This window comes from Apis florea, unplaced genomic scaffold, assembly GCF_048593485.1.
Source record: "Apis florea isolate Af1SG1 unplaced genomic scaffold, ASM4859348v1 contig_32_pilon, whole genome shotgun sequence".
NCBI classification, from domain to species: domain Eukaryota; kingdom Metazoa; phylum Arthropoda; class Insecta; order Hymenoptera; family Apidae; genus Apis; species Apis florea.
The window spans coordinates 931,429-952,175 of NW_028256733.1; the positions used below are offsets into that span (position 1 = coordinate 931,429).

The 20,747-nt window shown below is 43.0% G+C and overlaps 1 protein-coding gene across 1 annotated transcript in view; it reads right to left on the bottom strand.

The window, feature by feature from the left end:
• Nucleotides 1–5,227: 5,227 nt before the first annotated feature.
• LOC100865636 (uncharacterized) overlaps nucleotides 5,228–20,747 on the bottom strand; it is a 34,226-nt gene continuing 18,706 nt past the window's right edge. The window contains exons 2-4 of the mRNA XM_086911338.1: nucleotides 8,005–8,147; nucleotides 7,218–7,866; nucleotides 5,228–7,174 (exon numbers count right to left, since the gene is read on the bottom strand). Coding sequence (XP_086767464.1) covers nucleotides 5,745–7,174; nucleotides 7,218–7,866; nucleotides 8,005–8,147 — 2,222 coding nt within the window. The 3' untranslated portion in view covers nucleotides 5,228–5,744. The remainder of the gene's footprint in view (nucleotides 7,175–7,217; nucleotides 7,867–8,004; nucleotides 8,148–20,747) is intronic.

The window sequence follows — 20,747 nt, forward strand, 5'->3', positions numbered from 1 at the left end:
TTTTCCATCGCCCCTGCCTTTCGCCTCTTTACGCGTAAGTACAGTTTATTATTCTTGGAAAATCATTTCTATTTCGTTACAATCTCTCTCTTATTTTAAAAATATGACTATTTCGGATATTTCTTCTTTCTATTCACTTACCTCTTTCACGTAAGTAAGTAGATTTGGTTGTTATTTTTGGAAAAGAATGTCAAATCATTTGCATTTCGTACAATCTCTCTCTTATTTTCAAATGAAAAGTAAAAATTCCAAAAATATGACTATTTCGGATATTTCTTCTTTCTATTCATTTACCTCTTTCACGTAAGTAGCTAGGTTTGATTGTTATTTTTGGAAAAGAATGTCAAATCATTTGCATTTCGTACAATCTCTCTCTTATTTCCAAATGAAAATTATGATTGCCAAAAATATGATTGCTTCGAATATTTCTTCTTTCTATTCACTCTATCTTTGTGTCTTTCACGTAAGTAGCTAGGTTTGATTGTTATTTTTGGAAAAGAATGTCAAATCATTTGCATTTCGTACAATCTCTCTCTTATTTTCAAATGAAAATTAAAAATTCCAAAAATATGATTTCTTCTTTCTATTCATCTTATGTCTTTGTGTCTTTCATGTAAGTAGCTAGGTTTGATTGTTATTTTTGGAAAAGAATGTCAAATCATTTGCATTTCGTACAATCTCTCTCTTATTTTCAAATGAAAAGTAAAAATTCCAAAAATATGACTATTTCTTCTTTCTATTCATTTACCTCTTTTACGTAAGTAAGTAAGTTTGGTTGTTATTCTTGGAGAAGAATATCGTATCAAATCATTTCGTACAATCTGTCTCTTATTTTCAAATAAAAAATAAAAATTCCAAAAATATGACTATTTCTTCTTTCTTTCTCTTCACTTATCTCTTTCACGTCTTTTACGTAAGTAAGTAGGTTTGGTTGTTATTCTTGGAGAAGAATATCGTATCAAATAATTTCGTACAATCTCTCTGTTATTTTCAAATAAAAAGTAAAAATTCCAAAAATATGACTGCCTCGTAGCGAATATTTCTTCTTTCTGTCATCCATTCACCCAATCTCTGTGTCTTCCGCATTTACAATAATAATAAGTAGTTTGGTTATTATATTCTTGTAAAGGATATTTTTTGCCATCTTGCCATTTTTTAAAAAAGAAAGAACTTTCACTCGTTTCGAATTATTTCCATTTCGTACAACCTCTCTCTTATATTGAAATAGTATACAAAAGTAAAAATTTAAGAAACATAGAGAAAAATATGATAGCTAGTCTTCCTGCTACTTTAAAAAATATGACTGGTTATAATCTCTCCTGTTGTTTTCAAACAAATGCAAAAGTAAAAATTCAAAAAAACTAGTAGAAATTAATTAATGTATTTCGTTTCTTCTTTCAAATTGCTGTCTTTGTTTTAAAAGATACAGAAGTAAAGCGCATAGGGGAAAATAATTAGTCCCCCTTTTTGAATGTTTACTTTTTAAAAAAGTATAATTGGTTTGACAACCTCTCTTTTATTTTCAAAAAGTAGAAAAGTAAAAATTCAAAAAAACTAGTAGGGATTATAACTAATACTCCTTCTTCTTTTCTTTCTTCTAATTCCAAATTAAAAAAAAAAGAAAGAACTTTCACCAAACCAATTCCATCTCGTTCATTCTCTCCCTCTGTTTCTCACCTTCAACAACTCGTCTGTCACATTATTCCACAACATCCACTCATCTCCAATCGTCAACCATACACAACGCAATAAAATTCTTTCCCTTCCCTTCTTCCGCTTGGAGACGAGCAAAGCGTTCCAAAAATCCACGAAGACGAATCCCTCCCTTTCCCTTCCTCTTCCTCCTCCTCGAAGCGGAGAAAAAACCCTTGGCCTCGCTTTCGAAAGTGCTTTCGATTCCCCTTTCGTTTTCCGCTTTTCTTCTTCTTCTTCTTCTTCTTTTTTTTTTTTTTTTTCCCTCTCCCTTAGGGCGGCATTTCCATCGTTGAGAAAAAGTTAATAGCGTGGAGGAATTAGCCGACGACAGAAGGGTGCGACGAGGAGTGGTTGCGGGGACACAGGAAGGGGATGGTCGATCGGCGAGGGGTCGGCGTATCTGGGGCTGTTCTGCACAGATGCAACGCGATAGCAACAGTTCGGTCGGGGCTCTCGTCGATCGGACGGGAGGTCCGCATATGAGCTCTCGTCTCGTGCCAGCCAGCCGCGCACGGGGTTTGACTCACACGCATCACGCGTAGTCATCCATCATTGTCAGTCTCTTCACTGACACAGCCGCTCGTCCGGTATACGAACCTCCTCGCATACGGGACTCTACTCGATTCCAGATCCTCTCTCTCTCTCTCTCTCTCTCTCTCTCTCTCTCTCTTCGTTACGCTCTTTCCGTGGCGATCGACCGAGCTCGGTTTTCGAGCTCTGATTTCCCGCGAAACGGAAACAACGAGGCGAGGTTTTCTAGGGCGAGGGAGTTTTTTTTTTGTTCTTCTTGGTGAATTTCTTGGTAATTGGAAATTTTCGTGGATCTCGTTTTTTCGATTTTAGGTGGTCGAATGGGGGGTGGGGAAGGAAGGAAGGAAGGAAGGAAGGAAGGGGTTGGTCGAAGAATCTTTGGTCGTTCAATTGTGAGCAATGTTGTGAAAAATGTGGAAAATATTTGGAGAGAGTGGATAGGTTCGTTGTATTGATCAAGTTGTAAAATTTAGAATTTTTCGAAAAAGAATTAATAATATATAAACGAATTTGCGAAAGAATCACAAAAGGAGGCAGATTTATCTAAAATGAAACAAAGATTATCAAATAATAAACTCTAACTCTCGATCGTATAATACACATTCGTAAAGTGATCACAAAATTGTTGAAATACAACGCATCTTGCAACCACAATCGTTCGACATTCACAAATCAAGTTTACCAAATAATAATTTTCGAACAATTATACTTCAATTATTTTGTGATCGATAATCACAAAATTTATTTCCATCTTACCTTTTCACAACAAGTTCAAATTTCAAATCAAACTTACCAAATAATAATTTCTGGACAATTATACTTCAATTATTTTGTGATTGATAATCTTACTTTTTCACAATCGTTCAAATTTCAAATCAAACTTACCAAATAATAATTTCTGGACAATTATACCTTAATTATTTTGTGATCGATAATCTTACCTTTTCACAATCGTTCAAATTTCAAATCAAACTTACCAAATAATAATTTCTGGACAATTATACTTCAATTATTTTGTGATCGATAATCTTACCTTTTCACAATCGTTCAAATTTCAAATCAAACTTACCAAATAATAATTTCTGGACAATTATACCTTAATTATTTTGTGATCGATAATCTTACCTTTTCACAATCGTTCAAATTTCAAATCAAACTTACCAAATAATAATTTCTGGACAATTATACTTCAATTATTTTGTGATCGATAATCTTACCTTTTCACAATCGTTCAAAATTCAAATCAAACTTACCAAATAATAATTTCTGGACAATTATACCTTAATTATTTTGTGATCGATAATCACAAAATTTATTCCTTACCTTTTCACAAAAAGTTCAAATTCAAGTTTACCAAATAATAATTTTCGGACAATTATACCTTAATTATTTTGTGATCGGTAATCACAAAATTTATTTCTTACCTTTTTCACAAAAGTTCAAATTCCAAATCAAGTTTGCCAAATAATAATTTTCGGCCAACTGTACCTTATCGATAATCACAAAATTTTCAACCTGGTATATTCCAATTACTATCTTGTGATCGCAAGACGACGTCGAATCAACAAGCAAAATTTACTTCCGCCTTACTTTTCACCTCGAAATCAAACTTGCCGAATGATAATGAGAGAAGCGGTCGGCATCGATTACGAGGATCACAAGGGCGGCGAGGTAGAATAGGCTTGGAGGATGTATCCGTGTGAATTCGGAGGATCCCCCCGTCGAGGAGGGCGAAACGCATACGTATTCGGCGTTTCCTGCGAGCTCTCCGGTGTCGGCGAAGGAAGCGACGATGATGGATGACTCGAAATATCAGAGCAATCGAACTGAAATATTATTTTTAGCGCGGCCCTCTCGAGCGGCGGCGTGCTCGATCCATATTTTACCGTGGCGATGCGCCGCATTTATCACCCTATTAAAATTGATTCGCGCGCGCAAATTGCGCCCTGTCTTCCGAGATCCTCTTCTTCCATGAATGGCGTACGGAGAGGCGGACCATGAGGAAGAGGAGAGATTGTTGGAAGATTTTCGTTTGAACGCGAATATAAAGATATTTGCACACCTCGAGCACTTCACGAAGAAAGGAATATATAATTATTTCGTCGGATTAAGGATTCTGTTTTAGGAGAACGACAAGTTGATTCAGAGAATCCAATCTAAACGAAAAAAAAAAGGGGGGAGCGGGCAAGGGGAGGAAATAAGTCGATCCTTTTTTTTTTTTTTTCTTTAATTTTATAACGATATCTTTTATTATCATCCATTTCCATGTCCATCCTTATGATCGGTTTTACCGCTTAAATCAAGTGGAAAGGCTGGTCGAACGAAACAACGGAATAAGAATGAAACAACCGAAGAATCGAAACAAATTTATCCGTACACACGATTCGCCTTCCTTATTAAAAATTCCTATCCCCTTTTCCTTCATCATTTTCTCTTCTCCACCGTTTGCGTTATTAATCATTACATTCAGAGTCGAATAAACGCGCGCGTAGTGTGTGTGTGTGTGTGTGTGTGTGTGTGTGTGTGTGATCCTCAAATGCCTATGCGTATACGTGTGTGTATGTTTGACGATTATCGCAAGCTATGTACAAATAATGTGTGTGTGTGTGTGTGTGTAAATCGCGGTTCCCTAAAATGCCATTTTTTTTTCTTTTTTTTTTTTTTTTTTTTTCCTTAATTATTTTATACAAACCAGATACGATACTGGCGATACTGTTAAATATCTCTCTGACGCTTCCCGTCGAGTCGAAGGTGAAAATCAACGTTTTTTTTTTTCTTTTTTCTTTTTTTTTTTTTTTTTTTCTTTTTCTTTTTCTTTTTCTTCTTATTTTCACGCTAACTATTAATCCTCTTCAACGTTTTAACCATTCTTCAACGCTTATTTATTATTATTACGCGTAGTATCCCCCCCTCTCTATTTGGTTCGCTCCATTACGTTCGTAGATCCTGGTTAATAGTTGAAATTGCGTGGGAGAAAAAAATGATCGAAAAAGAACGATGGTGTCGTTCGAAAATTTTATTTCCGTCATTTTTCCCCCCCTCACCTCGCTTCTTCCATTAAGGTTAAATTAATCCACCTGTATGTACACGCGTTTATTTCCCCTTTCAGGAAGAATTATTGCTCGTCAATTGCTCGTCCGATTCGACCGCTTTTCACTTTCTCCTAAATACCTCGAATGAACGTATCGTCGAAAGAAAGAAGAGACACGCAGTATATGTATACTACAGCGTATGTATATATATATATATCTTCACTGTGCATCGAAGAAATCCCTGCCTTTCTCCTCCCCTCTTATAAAGAAAGATTGCACTCTCCGATCTGTCCTTATTTACACCTCTCTCCCTCCTCCCCTCTTCGATCCTGCTCTCGATTTGACGGACGGAGACGATTGCTGTCGAGATCCACTCCCCCGATTTATTATTAGCACGGCCGAACGAGTTCAGTACAACGCGTTGTTGAGCAGACACTGTTCGTCGCTCCAATAGTCCAACAACGGCTGGCCCTCCGTCTCGTGGACTCAGCTGAGCTGATAGTACTCGGGCGCGAAGTCGTTGGCAAGATTGGTGAGGAAGTTGAAGTCGGACGAGCTGTTGCTGTTGTCGGCCGAGGGTGGGGGTGGGACGACGGCCGCCGGCTCGGCGTAAAAGTTGCCGTACGAGTTGTTGTACGTGGAGTCGTTGCCCTCGGCCTGGGCAGCGGGCGGCGTTATGACGGCGGCTGTGGCCGCCGCGATCGCCGTCGCCGTGGTTGCCATCCCCGGGGCGGGGGACGGGAAGGGGTCGGGCGAGGAGACGTAGCTGTTGGGGATGTTGGACGCCTCCCCGCCCTGGTGCACGTGGTGCAGTTGCTCGTAGTAGTGGCACTTGCCCCTGTAGTCGGGTGCCGAGCTTGGGTGCATGGGTGGGGTGGGCTGGTGATGGTGGTAGCCCTCTTGCTGCCCGTCGCTGTGGTGGTGATACTGCTGATAGTGGTGCTGCACCTGGCCGCTTGGAACCGCCGCCTGGCCCAAGTTGTCCGTGGACGGGTGATGGTAGGCCGTGGTGGACTGTGGCGGGCCGCTGTGATGGTAGCCGTACGAGCCGCCTCCCCCGAGATAAGCGTCCGCCTGATCCGGCGGGTAGCCTTGGCCGCCTCCCTGGTACGCCTGCTGCTGGCTGCTCCCCGTCTGCTGCACGTTTCTCGCGTAGGGGGTCGAGTGGTGAGGATAGGATTGGCCGTAACCGTTGTACTCGGCTCCGTACTGCTGCTGCTGCTGATGGAATTGGGCCACGTTGTTGGACGAGGGGGGCGGGTACATGGCCCTCGACGCCTGGGCCGTCGCGGCGCGCGCGTGATGGCTCAGCCTGGACGTGGCCAGGTTCTGCCTCGCGTACAAGGTCTGGGGGTGGTGGACCTCGCCGCCCGCCTGATACGAGGAGATCCTCGAGGTGGGGAGCTGCTGATACGAGGCGTCCCTCGCAGGGCAATAGTTGCCCTGTTGCCGGCTCCCCACCACCCCGTTGGACCTAGCGTAGTCGGACGCAGCGTTGCCCGATTGGGGATACACCACGCTCTGATGGTGTTGCTGCTGGAACGTGGAGTGATGAGTGTTGCCGCTCATAGCGTTGTTGCTGGTGTTGGCGTTGCTGTTGCTCCTGGCCGCATGGTGGGGGGACATGGTGCCGGCGTTGGTCGACCCGTGCATACCGGCCATGGGCACGAGGGTGACGGGGGCTGGTGGGCCGCCTGTGGAGGAGGAAGGCGAGCTCCTTGGGCGTTGCATGTAGGGGTGGGTTGCCTGGATGGCGCCTAGGGGGCTTCCTTGCTGCAGTTGGACCGGGGTGCCCGGGGTGGAGGAGGGGGTCAGGCTTCTGGCCGAGTTCTGGCCGGGGAGGAGGGGCGTGCTCACGGTGGAGTCGGGCATCGCGAGAAGGACGCCGTTGCTGTTCACCGTGTTGCAGAGTTGCTCCTTGGACGGAGGAGGAGGAGGAGGAGGAGGAGGAGGAGGTGGTGGTGATGGCGGAGGGCGACTTCTTGCCGACCGAGATCGAGTGTTGTTGTTGTTGTTGCTGTTGCTGATGATGCTGCTGCTGATGGTGCTGCTGTTTGCCGAGGACAGGGCTCTTGTGCCCCCCGCTCTCCACCTTCACCCTGACCCCCCCCTCGCTGCAAGCCAATTTCTTGGCCACGCTGGTCGGGGAGGTGACCTCGCTCCCGTCCTGGGACGACCTCGAGTCGTCGTCAGCTATCATCTTCTCGAACGAGCTGGACACGCTGTTGGTGCTTCCCACACTGCTTGCTCCGTTGCTGTTGGCGTTGAAGGCTGGATTGTTGTTGTTGGTCGCCGTGGGCGTGTTGTTGTTGTTGTTGTTGTTGTTGTTGCCGCCGCCTCGACGATTGGACGAGGAGGAGGAGGAGGTGGAGGTGAGCTCGGCAACGTCGCCCGACAGGGTGCTTCCCACCACCACGTCGCTCACGCTCGAGATATCACAGTTGTGGCAGCTCTTCTTCTCCTCGCTGCCGTCCATCGCCAACAACGATTTCTCCCCCTTGGACTTCTCCATCCCGTCGGACGTCGAACCGTCCTTCTCGTCCCCGTCCTCCTTGCTCAACGTTTGACGCTTGTGCTTCATCCTACGGTTTTGAAACCATACTTTCACCTGGAAAACACATTCGGTTCGAGAACACACGTTATCACACGCGTTGCCACGATCGATCGATCGATCGATGAATTGTTGTGCGAATGGAAAAGAAAAAATGAAATGGATGGATAATGGTCGTTGGTTGTATCTTCTTACCTGCCTTTCGGTGAGATCGAGGGATGCCGCGATCTCGATTCTTCGCGGTCTGCACAGGTACTTGTTGAAGTGGAATTCTTTTTCCAACTCGAGCAACTGCGTGTTCGTGTAGGCCGTCCGTAATCTCCTTGGCAGTCCGTTTTCTGCAACGTAACCGCGAGTGTTTTTTTTTTTCTCTTTCTTTCTTTTTTTCTTCCCCTCCCCTCTCTCCTCCCGTTCTTCTTTTTTTTCAATGGAAAAACACGCGCCGCGGAACGAAGAGAAGAATCGCTCGAGAAGAATTTTACTAGAGCGTGAATATTTTGCGCGCGCGCGCGGTGTGTGTGTGTGTGTGTGTGTGTTATCGAACCGTACATCTTAGGTTTTTTTTTTTTCTTTCTTCTCATAGTGATACAGTAAAAGTACCACGCGCGTGCGTGTACACCATTCGCGTCGTGTGCAAGCGACGCGATCCACTTCTAAATAAAAATTAGATCGAGAGGCTGACAATTAGTCATCGTCGTCTCGATCTCGAGACGATGCTAACGAGAGGCGATTAGAAATTATAATTGCAGCCGCTCGTTCGTGGAAATTATAAAATATAAAATCTGTTGTGTAGGGTTTCTTCTCTCACGAGTGTTCGAGCGTTGTTCTTCGAGTTTGTTGTTCGTTCGAATTGTCGAGATCGGTCTACGCTTTTTTTTTTTTTTTTCTTTTTCGGTTCGATCTCGATTTCTTGCGCGATTTATTTTGCGCGTCGAGTGAAAAAATCCGTACGACAATCGAAATCAAAAGATTTATTTATTTTATCGAACGAAATTCTTCTTCTCAATTCTATTTTTTTCAGTTTCCTCGAACGATGCAATCACCATCTGCGTTTTCCACGACGAATTTTCTCAACTTCTTCCGATTCGTAAAACGAATAAGAAAGTGTAAAATATTATCTTATTTTATGAAAATGAAAATTTATTTATTCTCAAGAATTCACAATTTTTCAGTTTCCTGCCAAATCACCACCTGCACTTTCCACCACGGTTCTCAACTTCTTCCAGCACAAAACGAAAAAGGTAAAATATTATCTTATTTTATGAAAATGAAAATTTATTTATTCTCAAGAATTCACAATTTTTCAGTTTCCTACAACGCCAATCACCATCTACATTTTCCATGAGGGTTCTCAACTTCTTCCAGCACAAAACGAAAAAGGTAAAATATTATCTTATTTTATAAAAATGAAAATTTATTTATTCTCAAGAATTCACAATTTTTCAGTTTCCTACCAAACAACGCAATCACCATCTACATTTTCCATGAGGGTTCTCAACTTCTTCCAGCACAAAACGAAAAAGGTAAAATATTATCTTATTTTATGAAAATGAAAATTTATTTATTCACAAGAATTCTCAATTTTTCAGTTTCCTACCAAATCACCACCTGCACTTTCCACGACTTCTTCCAGCACAAAACGAAAAAGGTAAAATATTATCTTATTTTATAAAAATGAAAATACTTATTCAAGAATTCTCAATTTTTCAGTTTCCTACAACGCCAATCACCACTTACATTTTCAACTTCTTCCAGCACAAAACGAAAGAGTAAAAAATATTATTTTAGTTTATGAAAATAGTTTTGAAAATGAAAATACTTATTCAAGAATTCTCAATTTTTCAGTTTCCTACAACGCCAATCACCACCTGCACTTTCCACGACGGTTCTCAACTTCTTCCAACACAAAGCGAAAGAGTAAAATATTAGTTTAGTCTTATTTTATGAAAATTCGAAAATGAAAATACTTATTCAAGAATTCTCAATTTTTCAGTTTCCTTCCACAACGGTTCTCAACTTCTTCTTCCAACACAAAGGAGCGAAAGGATCTATAAACCGATATTAAAACCGGGGACATTCGTTCAACGATTCTCGATATTTCGTCAGTCACCTCTCCCTCCCCCCTCCCCTCCCCCCAACTTTCCAATCCCTCAACTTCTTGGACGATAAACGCGAAAGGGGTAAAACCGTCCAACGATCCTCGTAAACACGGCCGCCCTAAACACCAACCATTGAACCATTGAGAGGGGGCAGGGAAAAGGTCGCTTTTTGCCCGATTACCGAAACCGGCGGCCGCTTAATTAATGATCGTTGAGGCGTCTGGACCAAGGGTGGCGGCCGGAAGTAAACGGATGGCGCGAACAACGCCGATCAGCGACATCTCCTTCACATTCTCCTTCTGCAACCCCCCCCCCCCTCCTTTTCAACCTGAATTTCCCTGAATTTTCGACATCGCTAAACATCTCTCTCTCTCTCTCTCTCTCTCTCTGTATACAAGATAATTATTATCTCGAGATAAGAAACTCGTCGAAGAGGGAGGAGCGTGGTGAGGTTGGAGGGTGAGTGCAAGAAGCGAGGAGTTATTGTCGGGTGACGATACGACGCAAACAATCATTAATAGCCCCCAGGATATCGTAATTACAGGATTTTACAAGGAGGGAGGGGAGGGGAGGGGGGGGGAGCGAGCGATTTGACGAGGGGAGTAATATTTCAATCAAAGTCTAGAAAGCGAGATAGAAGGCCAAAGGAGGAGGAGGAGGAGGAATATTTTTAAACCGAGGATTTTTTTCTCTTATTCTTCTCTTCTTTTTTTTTTTTTTTTTTTTCCAGTTGGAGTTTCTTTGACGATGACGAAACACCGGCAACAACAACAATAATAATAATAATAATAATTATAATCGGCGCTTACGCGATCTTTGTATGAAAAGTTGAGTTGGCGAAGTGGCTCGCCTTGAGGAGCGTTTAGAGGAGCGTTTCGCGAGTTTTGTTTCACTTGTTCGCCGAGTAATTGAATCGTTCCTTCTTGGAAACGATATTTATCCTTTTTCTCCCCTTCCTTTTTTTTTCTAAAAAGCTAAATTGAAGGAGACTTGGGAGGAGACTGTTCGTTCCGCTATAATAATAATAATAATAATAATAATCATTTCGTATCTCCTTCCTTCACGTAACTCGAAAGGAATGACGTTTGTTATTCGAAGACTTCGTCGAAGAACTTGCCAAGTATTCCTTCAACTATATCTTTAAAAGAGCATTACATTTCTCGCTGTTAACAACGATAATACCAACGATGAATACGATACGATTTTATCGACATGATAAAAGAGAGATACTATCCTATTCGAAATCGCCAACGATCGTTACTTCTTCCCTTTCCCCTCCTCAAGAGAGAGCGTGAAATAAAGAGAAGAAGAAGAAGAAGAAGAAAGAATGAAGCTTAGAACGTGAGGGGTGGTGGTGCACGATTTTCGGAGGGCCGAGATGCTAAACTACCCCATGGCGTGCGAGTGGACTGGTTGGGGTGGTTGCGCGATGAGTCGTCAGGGGTCGAAGAGGAGAGAGAGGGAGGGAGGGAGAGACGTGGAAAAAAAAGGTGGAGGGTGAAGGATGGCGGAGGCGGAGAGAAGGTGGGTGCTGCAGTTGTATAAGTCTCTGCACGTGGAGTTTTCATAGAGTAAGGCAGGAGAGGGGAGAGGTTGGAAGCGTCGCGTGAGTGACACGGCCCTTATCGATATTTCCATCTCGGGATTTCCCCGCTGGAGAATAATCTTTAGCCGTCGATACTTTTGCAAGATCGCTCCTCGAGAAACGCGCAAAACGTGCACGATTTATCTTTCCATCGAATTTCCAACAGGGAGCGAGATACGTGTGTGTGTGTGTGTGTGTGTGTGTGTTTGTACACGTTGGTTGCGCGGATCGAGATGAAATTAGCAGAGAGAGGGAATACATAAGAAAACAAAGTGTATTGATTCAACGAGTTGCGAGCGTTGCGATAATTACTCGAATAAATTTTACGGATATTATTTCCAGGATTTTTATTCCTCGGTATTCGTGGCCTCGCGTGTAACGATCTATCGATAAATCATGGTAGCCGTGTAGTCGTCATCGTTGCTTGTTCTTTTTTTTCGTAAACAGACAGCGTCGTTGAGATTGATTTTGTTGAATTACTTGTGGCGCGATTACATTGAAATTTGCGAAGTTAACGCGTATCCCGTCGATTGCGAATATGAGAAAGATATGAGAAGATCCATATTCTACAAATTCACGAATCAGAAATTCGAGGGCGAAGCAACTTCTTTTCGAAATCAACGAAAATTTCAAGTTGATCACCCGGTATATGAACAAATCATCGAATTATGCACTCAAGTTTCTGTCGACACATATCCCACAAATTCGAAGACGAAGCAACTTCTTATCCAAATCAAGGAAAATTTCAAGTTGATCACCCGATATTATATGGTCAAATTATCGATTAAAGGGGTTCTATCGATAAATCCCACACACACACACACACACATCCCACAAGACGAGGCAAATGAAAATTCCACTGATAAATTCGCACACGTATATCTCACGGATTCGCGTGTCAAACCGTGTCAAGACGAAGCAACCTTTGTCCAAATGGACGAATTAACGAAAATTCCAACTCGATCACCCGGTGCATAACCGAATTATCGATTGCGCTATAAACTTTTATAGATCTTCTATAGATCTCTAAGCATATATTCTACGAATTCAAATACAAAATTCCAAGACAAAGCGTATCCGAGCCCACGAAAACTCGATCACCCGGTACATGACCGAATTATCGAATGCATCAAAGGTCCACCGATAAATCGACACATATCTGGAAATCGAAAGATGAAGCAAATGAAAATTCCACACAAATTCAAACCGTGTCTTTTTATCGCCAAAGATTCGAAGATGAAGCAATCTCCACGAAAATTACTCGATCACCCGGTGCATAATCGAATCATCGAATTATTGCGCTATAAACTTCTATAGATCTTCTAGAGATCTCTAAGCATATATTCTACGAATTCAAATACAAAATTCCAAGACAAAGCGTATCCGAGCCCACGAAAACTCGATCACCCGGTACATGACCGAATTATCGAATGCATCAAAGGTCCACCGATAAATCGACACATATCTGGAAATCGAAAGATGAAGCAAATGAAAATTCCACACAAATTCAAACCGTGTCTTTTTATCGCCAAAGATTCGAAGATGAAGCAATCTCCACGAAAATTACTCGATCACCCGGTGCATAATCGAATCATCGAATTATTCCGCTATAAACTTCTATAGATCTTCTACAGATCTCTAAGCATATATTCTACGAATTCAAATAAAAAATTCCAAGACAAAGCGTATCCGAGCCCACGAAAACTCGATCACCCGGTACATGACCGAATTATCGAATGCATCAAAGGTCCACCGATAAATCGACACATATCTGGAAATCGAAAGATGAAGCAAATGAAAATTCCACTGATAAATCCACACAAATTCAAATCGTGTCTTTTTATCGCCAAAGATTCGAAGATCAAGCAACCTCTGTCCACGAGTTAACGAAAATTCTAACTCGATCACCCGGTGCATAACCGAATCATCGAATTATTGCGCTATAAACTTCTATAGATCTTCTACAGATCTCTAAGCATATATTCTACGAATTCAAATAAAAAATTCCAAGACAAAGCGTATCCGAGCCCACGAAAACTCGATCACTCGGTACATGACCGAATTCGAATCGACCGCATTCTAAAATTTCATCGACACGAAGGGCTCGCATTCGATCGAAAAATCAAGAATTCGAGGACCAAATTCTATCCAAACCAAGGAGGATTCCTTCAAATTAAGATCCACCCGGTACATAATTCGTTAAACGTAACGCCAAGGCTCCGCCGAAAAAAATGAAAAAATCGGCACGCAAATTGGAATTTGTCTAGCAGCCAGAAAAAAATTGGAAGAAAAAGGAGAGGGACGAATAAGAAACGGAGGAAAAATTCCATTATCCACTCCCTCCCTCCCCCCCCCCTCCTCCCCTCCCCCTCCATATACATATCCGTTAATTACGCTGCTTAAAAGTCAAGGTCGGCCTTCCTATTAACGCGTCACCGTCCGACATTTACACACGGTGGACGGTATCCTTGTTCCATCGGGGTCCGGTGCAATAACGGAACGTTGCAGCCGACCATAAATCATCCCCGGGGTCTCCTATGAAATTAGCACTGTGTTCTCGTGCGAATTCACCGGGGCGGCCTACCTACCTACCTACCTACGCCAGAATTTATAGAACTCCGATAAAACGAGCTTTAGGTGAAGTCTGACTTAACGTGGCACGCTTCACTGCCTTTTCCTCTCTCTCTCTCTCTCTCTCTTTCCCTTCTTTCTTTCTCTCTTCTTCCTCCCTTCCCCCTCCCTCGTTTTTTCCTCGCCTTCCCGGTCGTTTTCATCGGTGGATCGATCGATCTCGCGTTCTCTCGCGTTCCATTAAGTATCGCGGGGCATCGTTATCGGGGATCTGGATCGGAACGCGGCTCGATATTGCTCGCAACGATGGGACGATAACGGGGAGAGATTCTTGGAAACGGATCGGTCGAATGGAAATTTTTCTCCTCCTCCCCCCGTTTTTGATATAAAAGGGGGGAGGGGGGAGCGAATTTATACATAAGAGAGAGAGAGAGAGAGTTACGATCGTTGGACTATAATATAAAAATTGCTGGATTCGTGCAATCGAGGAGATTAAGGATTTGTGAATGTGCGCTTGTGAATGTCAGGTTTTTTCGTGAATAAAATTTGGAATATGATATCTTGTTGTCCGTTGAAGGATTCCTTTTTTGTTCTTCTTTTTTTTTTTTTTCGAAATCTCTCTTTTCGAAAAGTATCGAATTTATCAAACAAGTACGTCGACCTCCTTGCGCGATTAATCGATCTTCGTCCTTCACGAGGGTTTGATACCATCGGCCTCTCCACGTCCAGAGAAACGATCGTTAAGGCGTAATATTTAATTCCACGATATCTTCATTTCCTGTGAAAATAATTACGGTCTCTAGCAACCGATTCCGCCAACCGTGGTGCGGTACCCTTATTAAATTTTCTTACACGGTCATCGCTTACATCCTCCTCCTCCTCCTCCTCGCTTCCACGCTTTTACATTTCGTTATTTCTGAAACTTTGCCAACGAGGAATTTCTCGAATTTCTCAAACGTTCACATTTTTCCTCGTTTAAACATTTTTATTTGTATTTTCATCAAACTCGTGTTATTATTATTATTATTATTATTATTACATCGCGAAGGATGTAAAAAATTTTGGTCGAGGAAATTACTTACATCCTTCTCCTCCTCCTCCTCCTCCTCGTTTTTAGATTTCATTCCACATAAACTTTACCGACAAGGAATTTTCAAACATTTTTACATGTACACTCTCGTAATTTTCATCGAAATGCCGATCATATCCTCGTGGAATCTAGAATTCTTCTCTCGAACATTCGCGTTCCTTTCTTTCAAACAATTTTAACACACTTTCGTAATTTTCATCGAAATCGTGATGCCGCGATTGTCGCGCTGCGTATTACTATTATTATTATTATTATTATTATTATTATTATTATTATAGAGGGTGCAAAAAAATTTGGTCGGGGAAATTACACCGCGCGCGTAACCGCACGAGCCATAATTATTGAAACCGAATGGCCGTGTCGAGGGAGGAGGGGTGGAAAAGGGAGAGGGAGAGGATGGCGTGCTCGAAATCCGGCGCGCGTGGGCTTTTCAGGGAGTATAGGAAAACCACCCTCCAAGGGTGGCTGGAGGGGTGGGGTGAGCGAGGGATGGAAGTATCGCGTGATTGACGCGGGCCTCATCAGCATTTCGGTCTCCAACGATTGGCTGGACGGACCTGTCAATCAGCCGATATTCCACGCCTATTGGCCGTGTCCCCGCGTGAGCCATGCTGCGCTCTGTCCTCGCCTCCCCTCTCCCCTTTTCGAAAAACCGAAAACCGTTTCCAACCGTTTCGTACTCTCTGGTCAATCTTTGTCCCATTTGTGCCCGTTTCTCCCTCGTTGTTATCCTTTTTTCAGAATAATAAGAGACAGAGAGACAGAGAGAAAGAGAGAGAGAGAGAGAAATCGATATATATATATATATATATATATATATATATATATAAATTTTGGATATTATGATGCGGATAAACTCTGGAACGAGATTGGACTCTCTACGCTGGATTTTCTATACTTGCGCGTTCTCCAATTTCGATAAATTTATTAAACGTGGAGAGAAATCGTCTCGCAGGAACGCATTTATTCTCGATATCGCAAACGGACGGATGAATAATTGATAATCCCATCACCTTCGCACCTTCGCATACGTTATTCCAGAGAAGGGAAAAAAAAAAAAAAAAAAAAAAAAAGAAACCGAATCGCGTTGTGACAGAAAAGTGAAAAAGAAAGGAGGCAAAAAAGGACGCAACATAAAGTCGATCTTAGGAGACGCTCGTTAAAACGTGGCCTCGCCGTCCATAAATCCGATAAACTTCGATCGACTGCGCTTTCTTTCTTTACCTTCGAACAGAAACGAGAGAGAGAGAGAGAGGCGACCGCTCTCCTTCTCACGAACGAAATAAATAATATCTCGCCTGATCCCTCTTACGAGATTTTTCCCGAGCGGTCGCGTGAAAGGAAGGAAAACTCGACTCGAATCGGAGAAGAAATTACCGAGGCGAGAGCTGGTTAACCTTTCGTTGCCTAGCGCGCTCTTTTTCGCGACGGCCAACCGTCGAACGAACGAACGAACGAACGAACGACGCCGCCGCCTCTCGCTCCACGTGTGTCCGCCACTTTCGAGGCGAAAGAAAGGAGAACGGCGAAAGACAGGTTTCCAGTCAGGTTTTCTCGCGAAACTCTCGCACAGAGGGGTTCGTGTCCTTTGTAATAAACGTGAGAGGCGAGGTCGTCGCGGCTCTGGAGGCGATTCTTCTTTCCTGGACTCTCTCGGTGCCACCCAGGGAATATGTATTAGTCATCGATGACGTAAGTGTCGGTAAGGAATGAAAATAAGAAGTCGTGGAACGGTGTACAAAAGCGGTGATTTATCGCTCGTCATCGTTTGGACGTCTCTGATTTTTCATTACTTTTTTTTTTTTTCCTTCTCCTTCTTCTTCTTCTTCTTCTTTTCCCCCTTCTTTTTCATCCGTCGGTAAGAATGGTTCTCGAAATGGACGATTTCTGTCGGTGGTCATCTCGTCGTTGGAGGGGACGAGTCCTCGCGTCTTTCGACGATACGGAAAGAGAGAGGTTATGCAACGGATTGGCGTAACAGAGGATTGGCTCGTCAAAGTCGAGTAATAAATTCGTTGCGTTCGAGAATTTTTTTTCGGCCGACCAGTGTTAATTAATAATAACTCGGAATCGAAGATTTATAAATATATTCGATGATTTTCGCCGCTCGACTGTTAAAATAGCGACAGCAACGAAAATACCAACGATGGAGGAGCGTAGGGGGAGGGGACTCGTGTTGTTGTCCTCGAGTGGACAAGGAAAGCTCTGGTCTCGAAAACGAAGAGCGACGACGAGTGACGAGTCTGCGAGTCGACGCATCACCGAAATAGAATTTATATTTCTGTGAATATAACACGCTTGTCTCTTTGTATCCCCCTTCGAGAACGAAAAGGAAAACTTGCCTCTGTGCTTTCTCCCTTCCTCCCTTCTTTGAATATCCCAGTTAAGAAAAGAAGATAGAGATAAATTTAAAAATGAAAGGTGAAACAGAAGATAACGGAAATATAGAATTATATTTCGATAGAAGAAGAGGATAACGTTAAAATTGGAATATACGCGTTGGAAAATACGATGATTGAAATAACAGCAGTCTCGACGTAACAAGTTCGTCGTTCATCGAGCCGTCGGCCGTCGCTTCGCACGAACTATGAAAGGAGACGGACAGACTATTTTCTTGCTTGGAAGTCAGACGCAAGTCGTCGAACCAACCGACGTTCGTCGGTTTATTTTTTTTTCTTTTTTCTTTTTTTTTTTTTCTTTTTTTACGAGTGATAAATAATATGAGAGGGAGGGAAAAAATTGTCACGAATGGAACGGGAAGATTTCGCATCTCGTAGAAAGAAGAATGGAAAGAATGGAAGCCACGTGATTAATATACATTTTTCAATATGTTATAACGCACAGAATCACAAGGCGAAACGAATCTTGGACTTTGCACCAAATTGTCATAAATTGTAATTAATTAATTAACCTTTTAAATTGACAATTTTTAATGAAAAATCGTTTTATATTTTTCATAATATAATCGCTCGAACGAAAAGAATCGTAAAAATCCTGGACAAAAAACTTGAACGAGAAACAATAAGAAACAAATTGTTGTGCCAAAGGGAAAGAAAGTGGTCCAGCCAGAGGAATACACTCCTATGATCCGCTCTATATCCAGAGTTCCCTGTGTGTGTACACAGTCAGGTGGGAAGGGTCACATGATGGCCCCGTCTTTGTAATTTGTCTTTTGTTTCCCCTTGGCCCGCGGCAAGAAAACTCGCGCGGCCCTGGAACAAAGGACGGAAAGAGCCGCTCCATCGACTGACGGCGAACAACAACAGGGAACCCGCTTCCTTTTCCTCTTCCTCCTCCCCCTCCCCCCTCTCCCCTCGTCGTCCCAAACGGTAAACGCATGAAAAATGAGTGACGAGAGTTGGAAACGAAGACGGCCCCGGTTCCGTGTCCGAAACAGGTAGAGGAACGATCGATGTAAACATCTCCCCCCCCCCTCACTCTCCCCCTCCTCCCACTCGATAGTCTTCGTATAGAACGACGACGCTCGCGCGTTTTCGCGCGAATTAACTCGATTATTTCGAGGACAACGTGGCAAGTATAATATATATATATATATATATTCGTCGCGTATCGAATCGCGATTTTTTTTAATTTTTATTTCACGCTCAATGGGTGAAATCGTCGTCGTATGATGCTTCGTCAGAAATTGTCGTTCGTGTTTTGGACGATTTGAAACGACGATGATGTGAAAGTTTCGAAACTTTCTTCCCCTCCCCTCCCCCCTCGATCTTCTCGAGTTTCTTTTTGACGAAATACCACGATACACGGCTACTAATTTTTTTTTTTTTTTTTTTTCCCTTTTCTTTTCAGAGAAGAGAATAATAACTTTCGCGTCTCTCGAAAATGAATCTGCATCGGATCGAATCTCTTTGCGATCAAATCGGCGATTCGAAAAAAAGAGAAGAAAAGAAGGAGAAGTAAAATAGTAGAGGGAAGGAGGAAAGGGTGGGAAAATTATTCATCGTTTGCCAAGAAGATGGGGAATGCTCGTTACGGATTTACAAGAAGGCCTGAAAAGGGAAAATGGTGTACGAAACTGAAGCTCTCCTCTTCGATCTCCTCGTACGATTTTTAACATTTAAGAACATTTCCAAGATCTCGGCCTGGATCTCCTCTCGAATCTTGGAAAGGAGAAGAGAGATCGAGGGAAGACGTTTCACGTTTAGGGGAGCGTGGATGGAAGGCCACACGCGCCACGCCGTCCCTGCGCTGCATAACTTTTGAGTTGCTTCCTCTTTCTCTCGATTCAACCACGATCGTCGCCATTCGATCTTGTTTCGGATTTTTAATCGAGAAAGAGGCGTTTAAACATGGTCTCGTTGCAAACCGAATTGCTTTTGGTTTGCAAGGTTTATCGAGAAAAGCTGATGATATAAAAAACGATGCTGCATTTCCAGGGAAAGGGAACGAAAGGGTTAACCTTTGACGAGGAACAACACGACATTTGACTCTTTTTAAAGTATCGCTTCATGCAAAGTGTGGAATAATGTAGCAGATTCCTTATACATTTTCGGCGTCAGCGCCGATAGAGAAATGTTATTTTCAAAGTTTCTGAGTTATCGAATAACTAAATTATTTCCAGTTGAGAAACCGACAGAGAGAGAGAGAGAGAGAAGGAAAATAGTGATGTAAAAAATAGAAATGTAGAGAAGAATATGAAAAAGTTGACGGTGAATAGTGACTTTGATACTCGAGAAATGAGGTATCGAGGTTGCTGAAACGGTTTGGTAAGAGAGAGAACGACTTAAATTGGGAAATTTTATTTCGCTTCTGTTTCGAAGAGAAAAGAAGAGGCGGTGAAAAGAAAGGTTGGAAAAGCGCGGCGTTGGAAAAATTGAAACGAAAGGGAGGGAGAAAAAGTGCAGGAGGCGCTGCAGCTGCCGGCGGCCATGTTGGTCGGTTGCCGCAACGTGATTATGGTGGACGAAGGCCCTTCTTCTTCTTCTTCTTCTTCTTCTTCTTCCTCTCCTTCCTGCAAGAAAATTGGATGCACCGAAGAAGCAGAGAGAGAGAGAGAGGTCGCGAAACGGAGACGCGTGTATGCGCGCGCGCGCGCGAAGCACACTGGCCGGCCAAGTCCGGTCGAAGGCGTGCCGATGCAACCTGCAATCATCGGGGTGGAGCGACCACCTTCGACCCGTGCGTGCGTGCATCTCTCCTGCGAGCCCCCCCCTCCTTCCTCTCGCGCCTCCTCCTTCTCGAGAAATCTCCTTCTTTTCGAGGGATTGATGACAGGGTGGTGCACCAGGATGGGTTTTCGGTTCTGAGTTGGTCGAGGGAACGAAAAAATGTTTGGAAAAGTTTCGAAGACGATTCCAATTATTTCTTCGATTATTTCTTCTCTACGAGGAGAAAGAGAAATTGGAGAAAATTCGAACTCGATTTTTCTTTCGTGAAAGATGCACGAGCCTCGTGCTTGAATGGGGATGGTTGATTAACACAAGGGTTGAGAAAAATTTATTTCGCGAGGATCCGTTCTCTTCTTATTTCGATCCTCCTCGATGGAACAAGTTTCGAAGACAAAATTCGATCTAGGCGAAGCTTAAGTCGTCGTCGTTGTGGTGGAGAAAGTAGAAGGGAGAGGATGCGATTT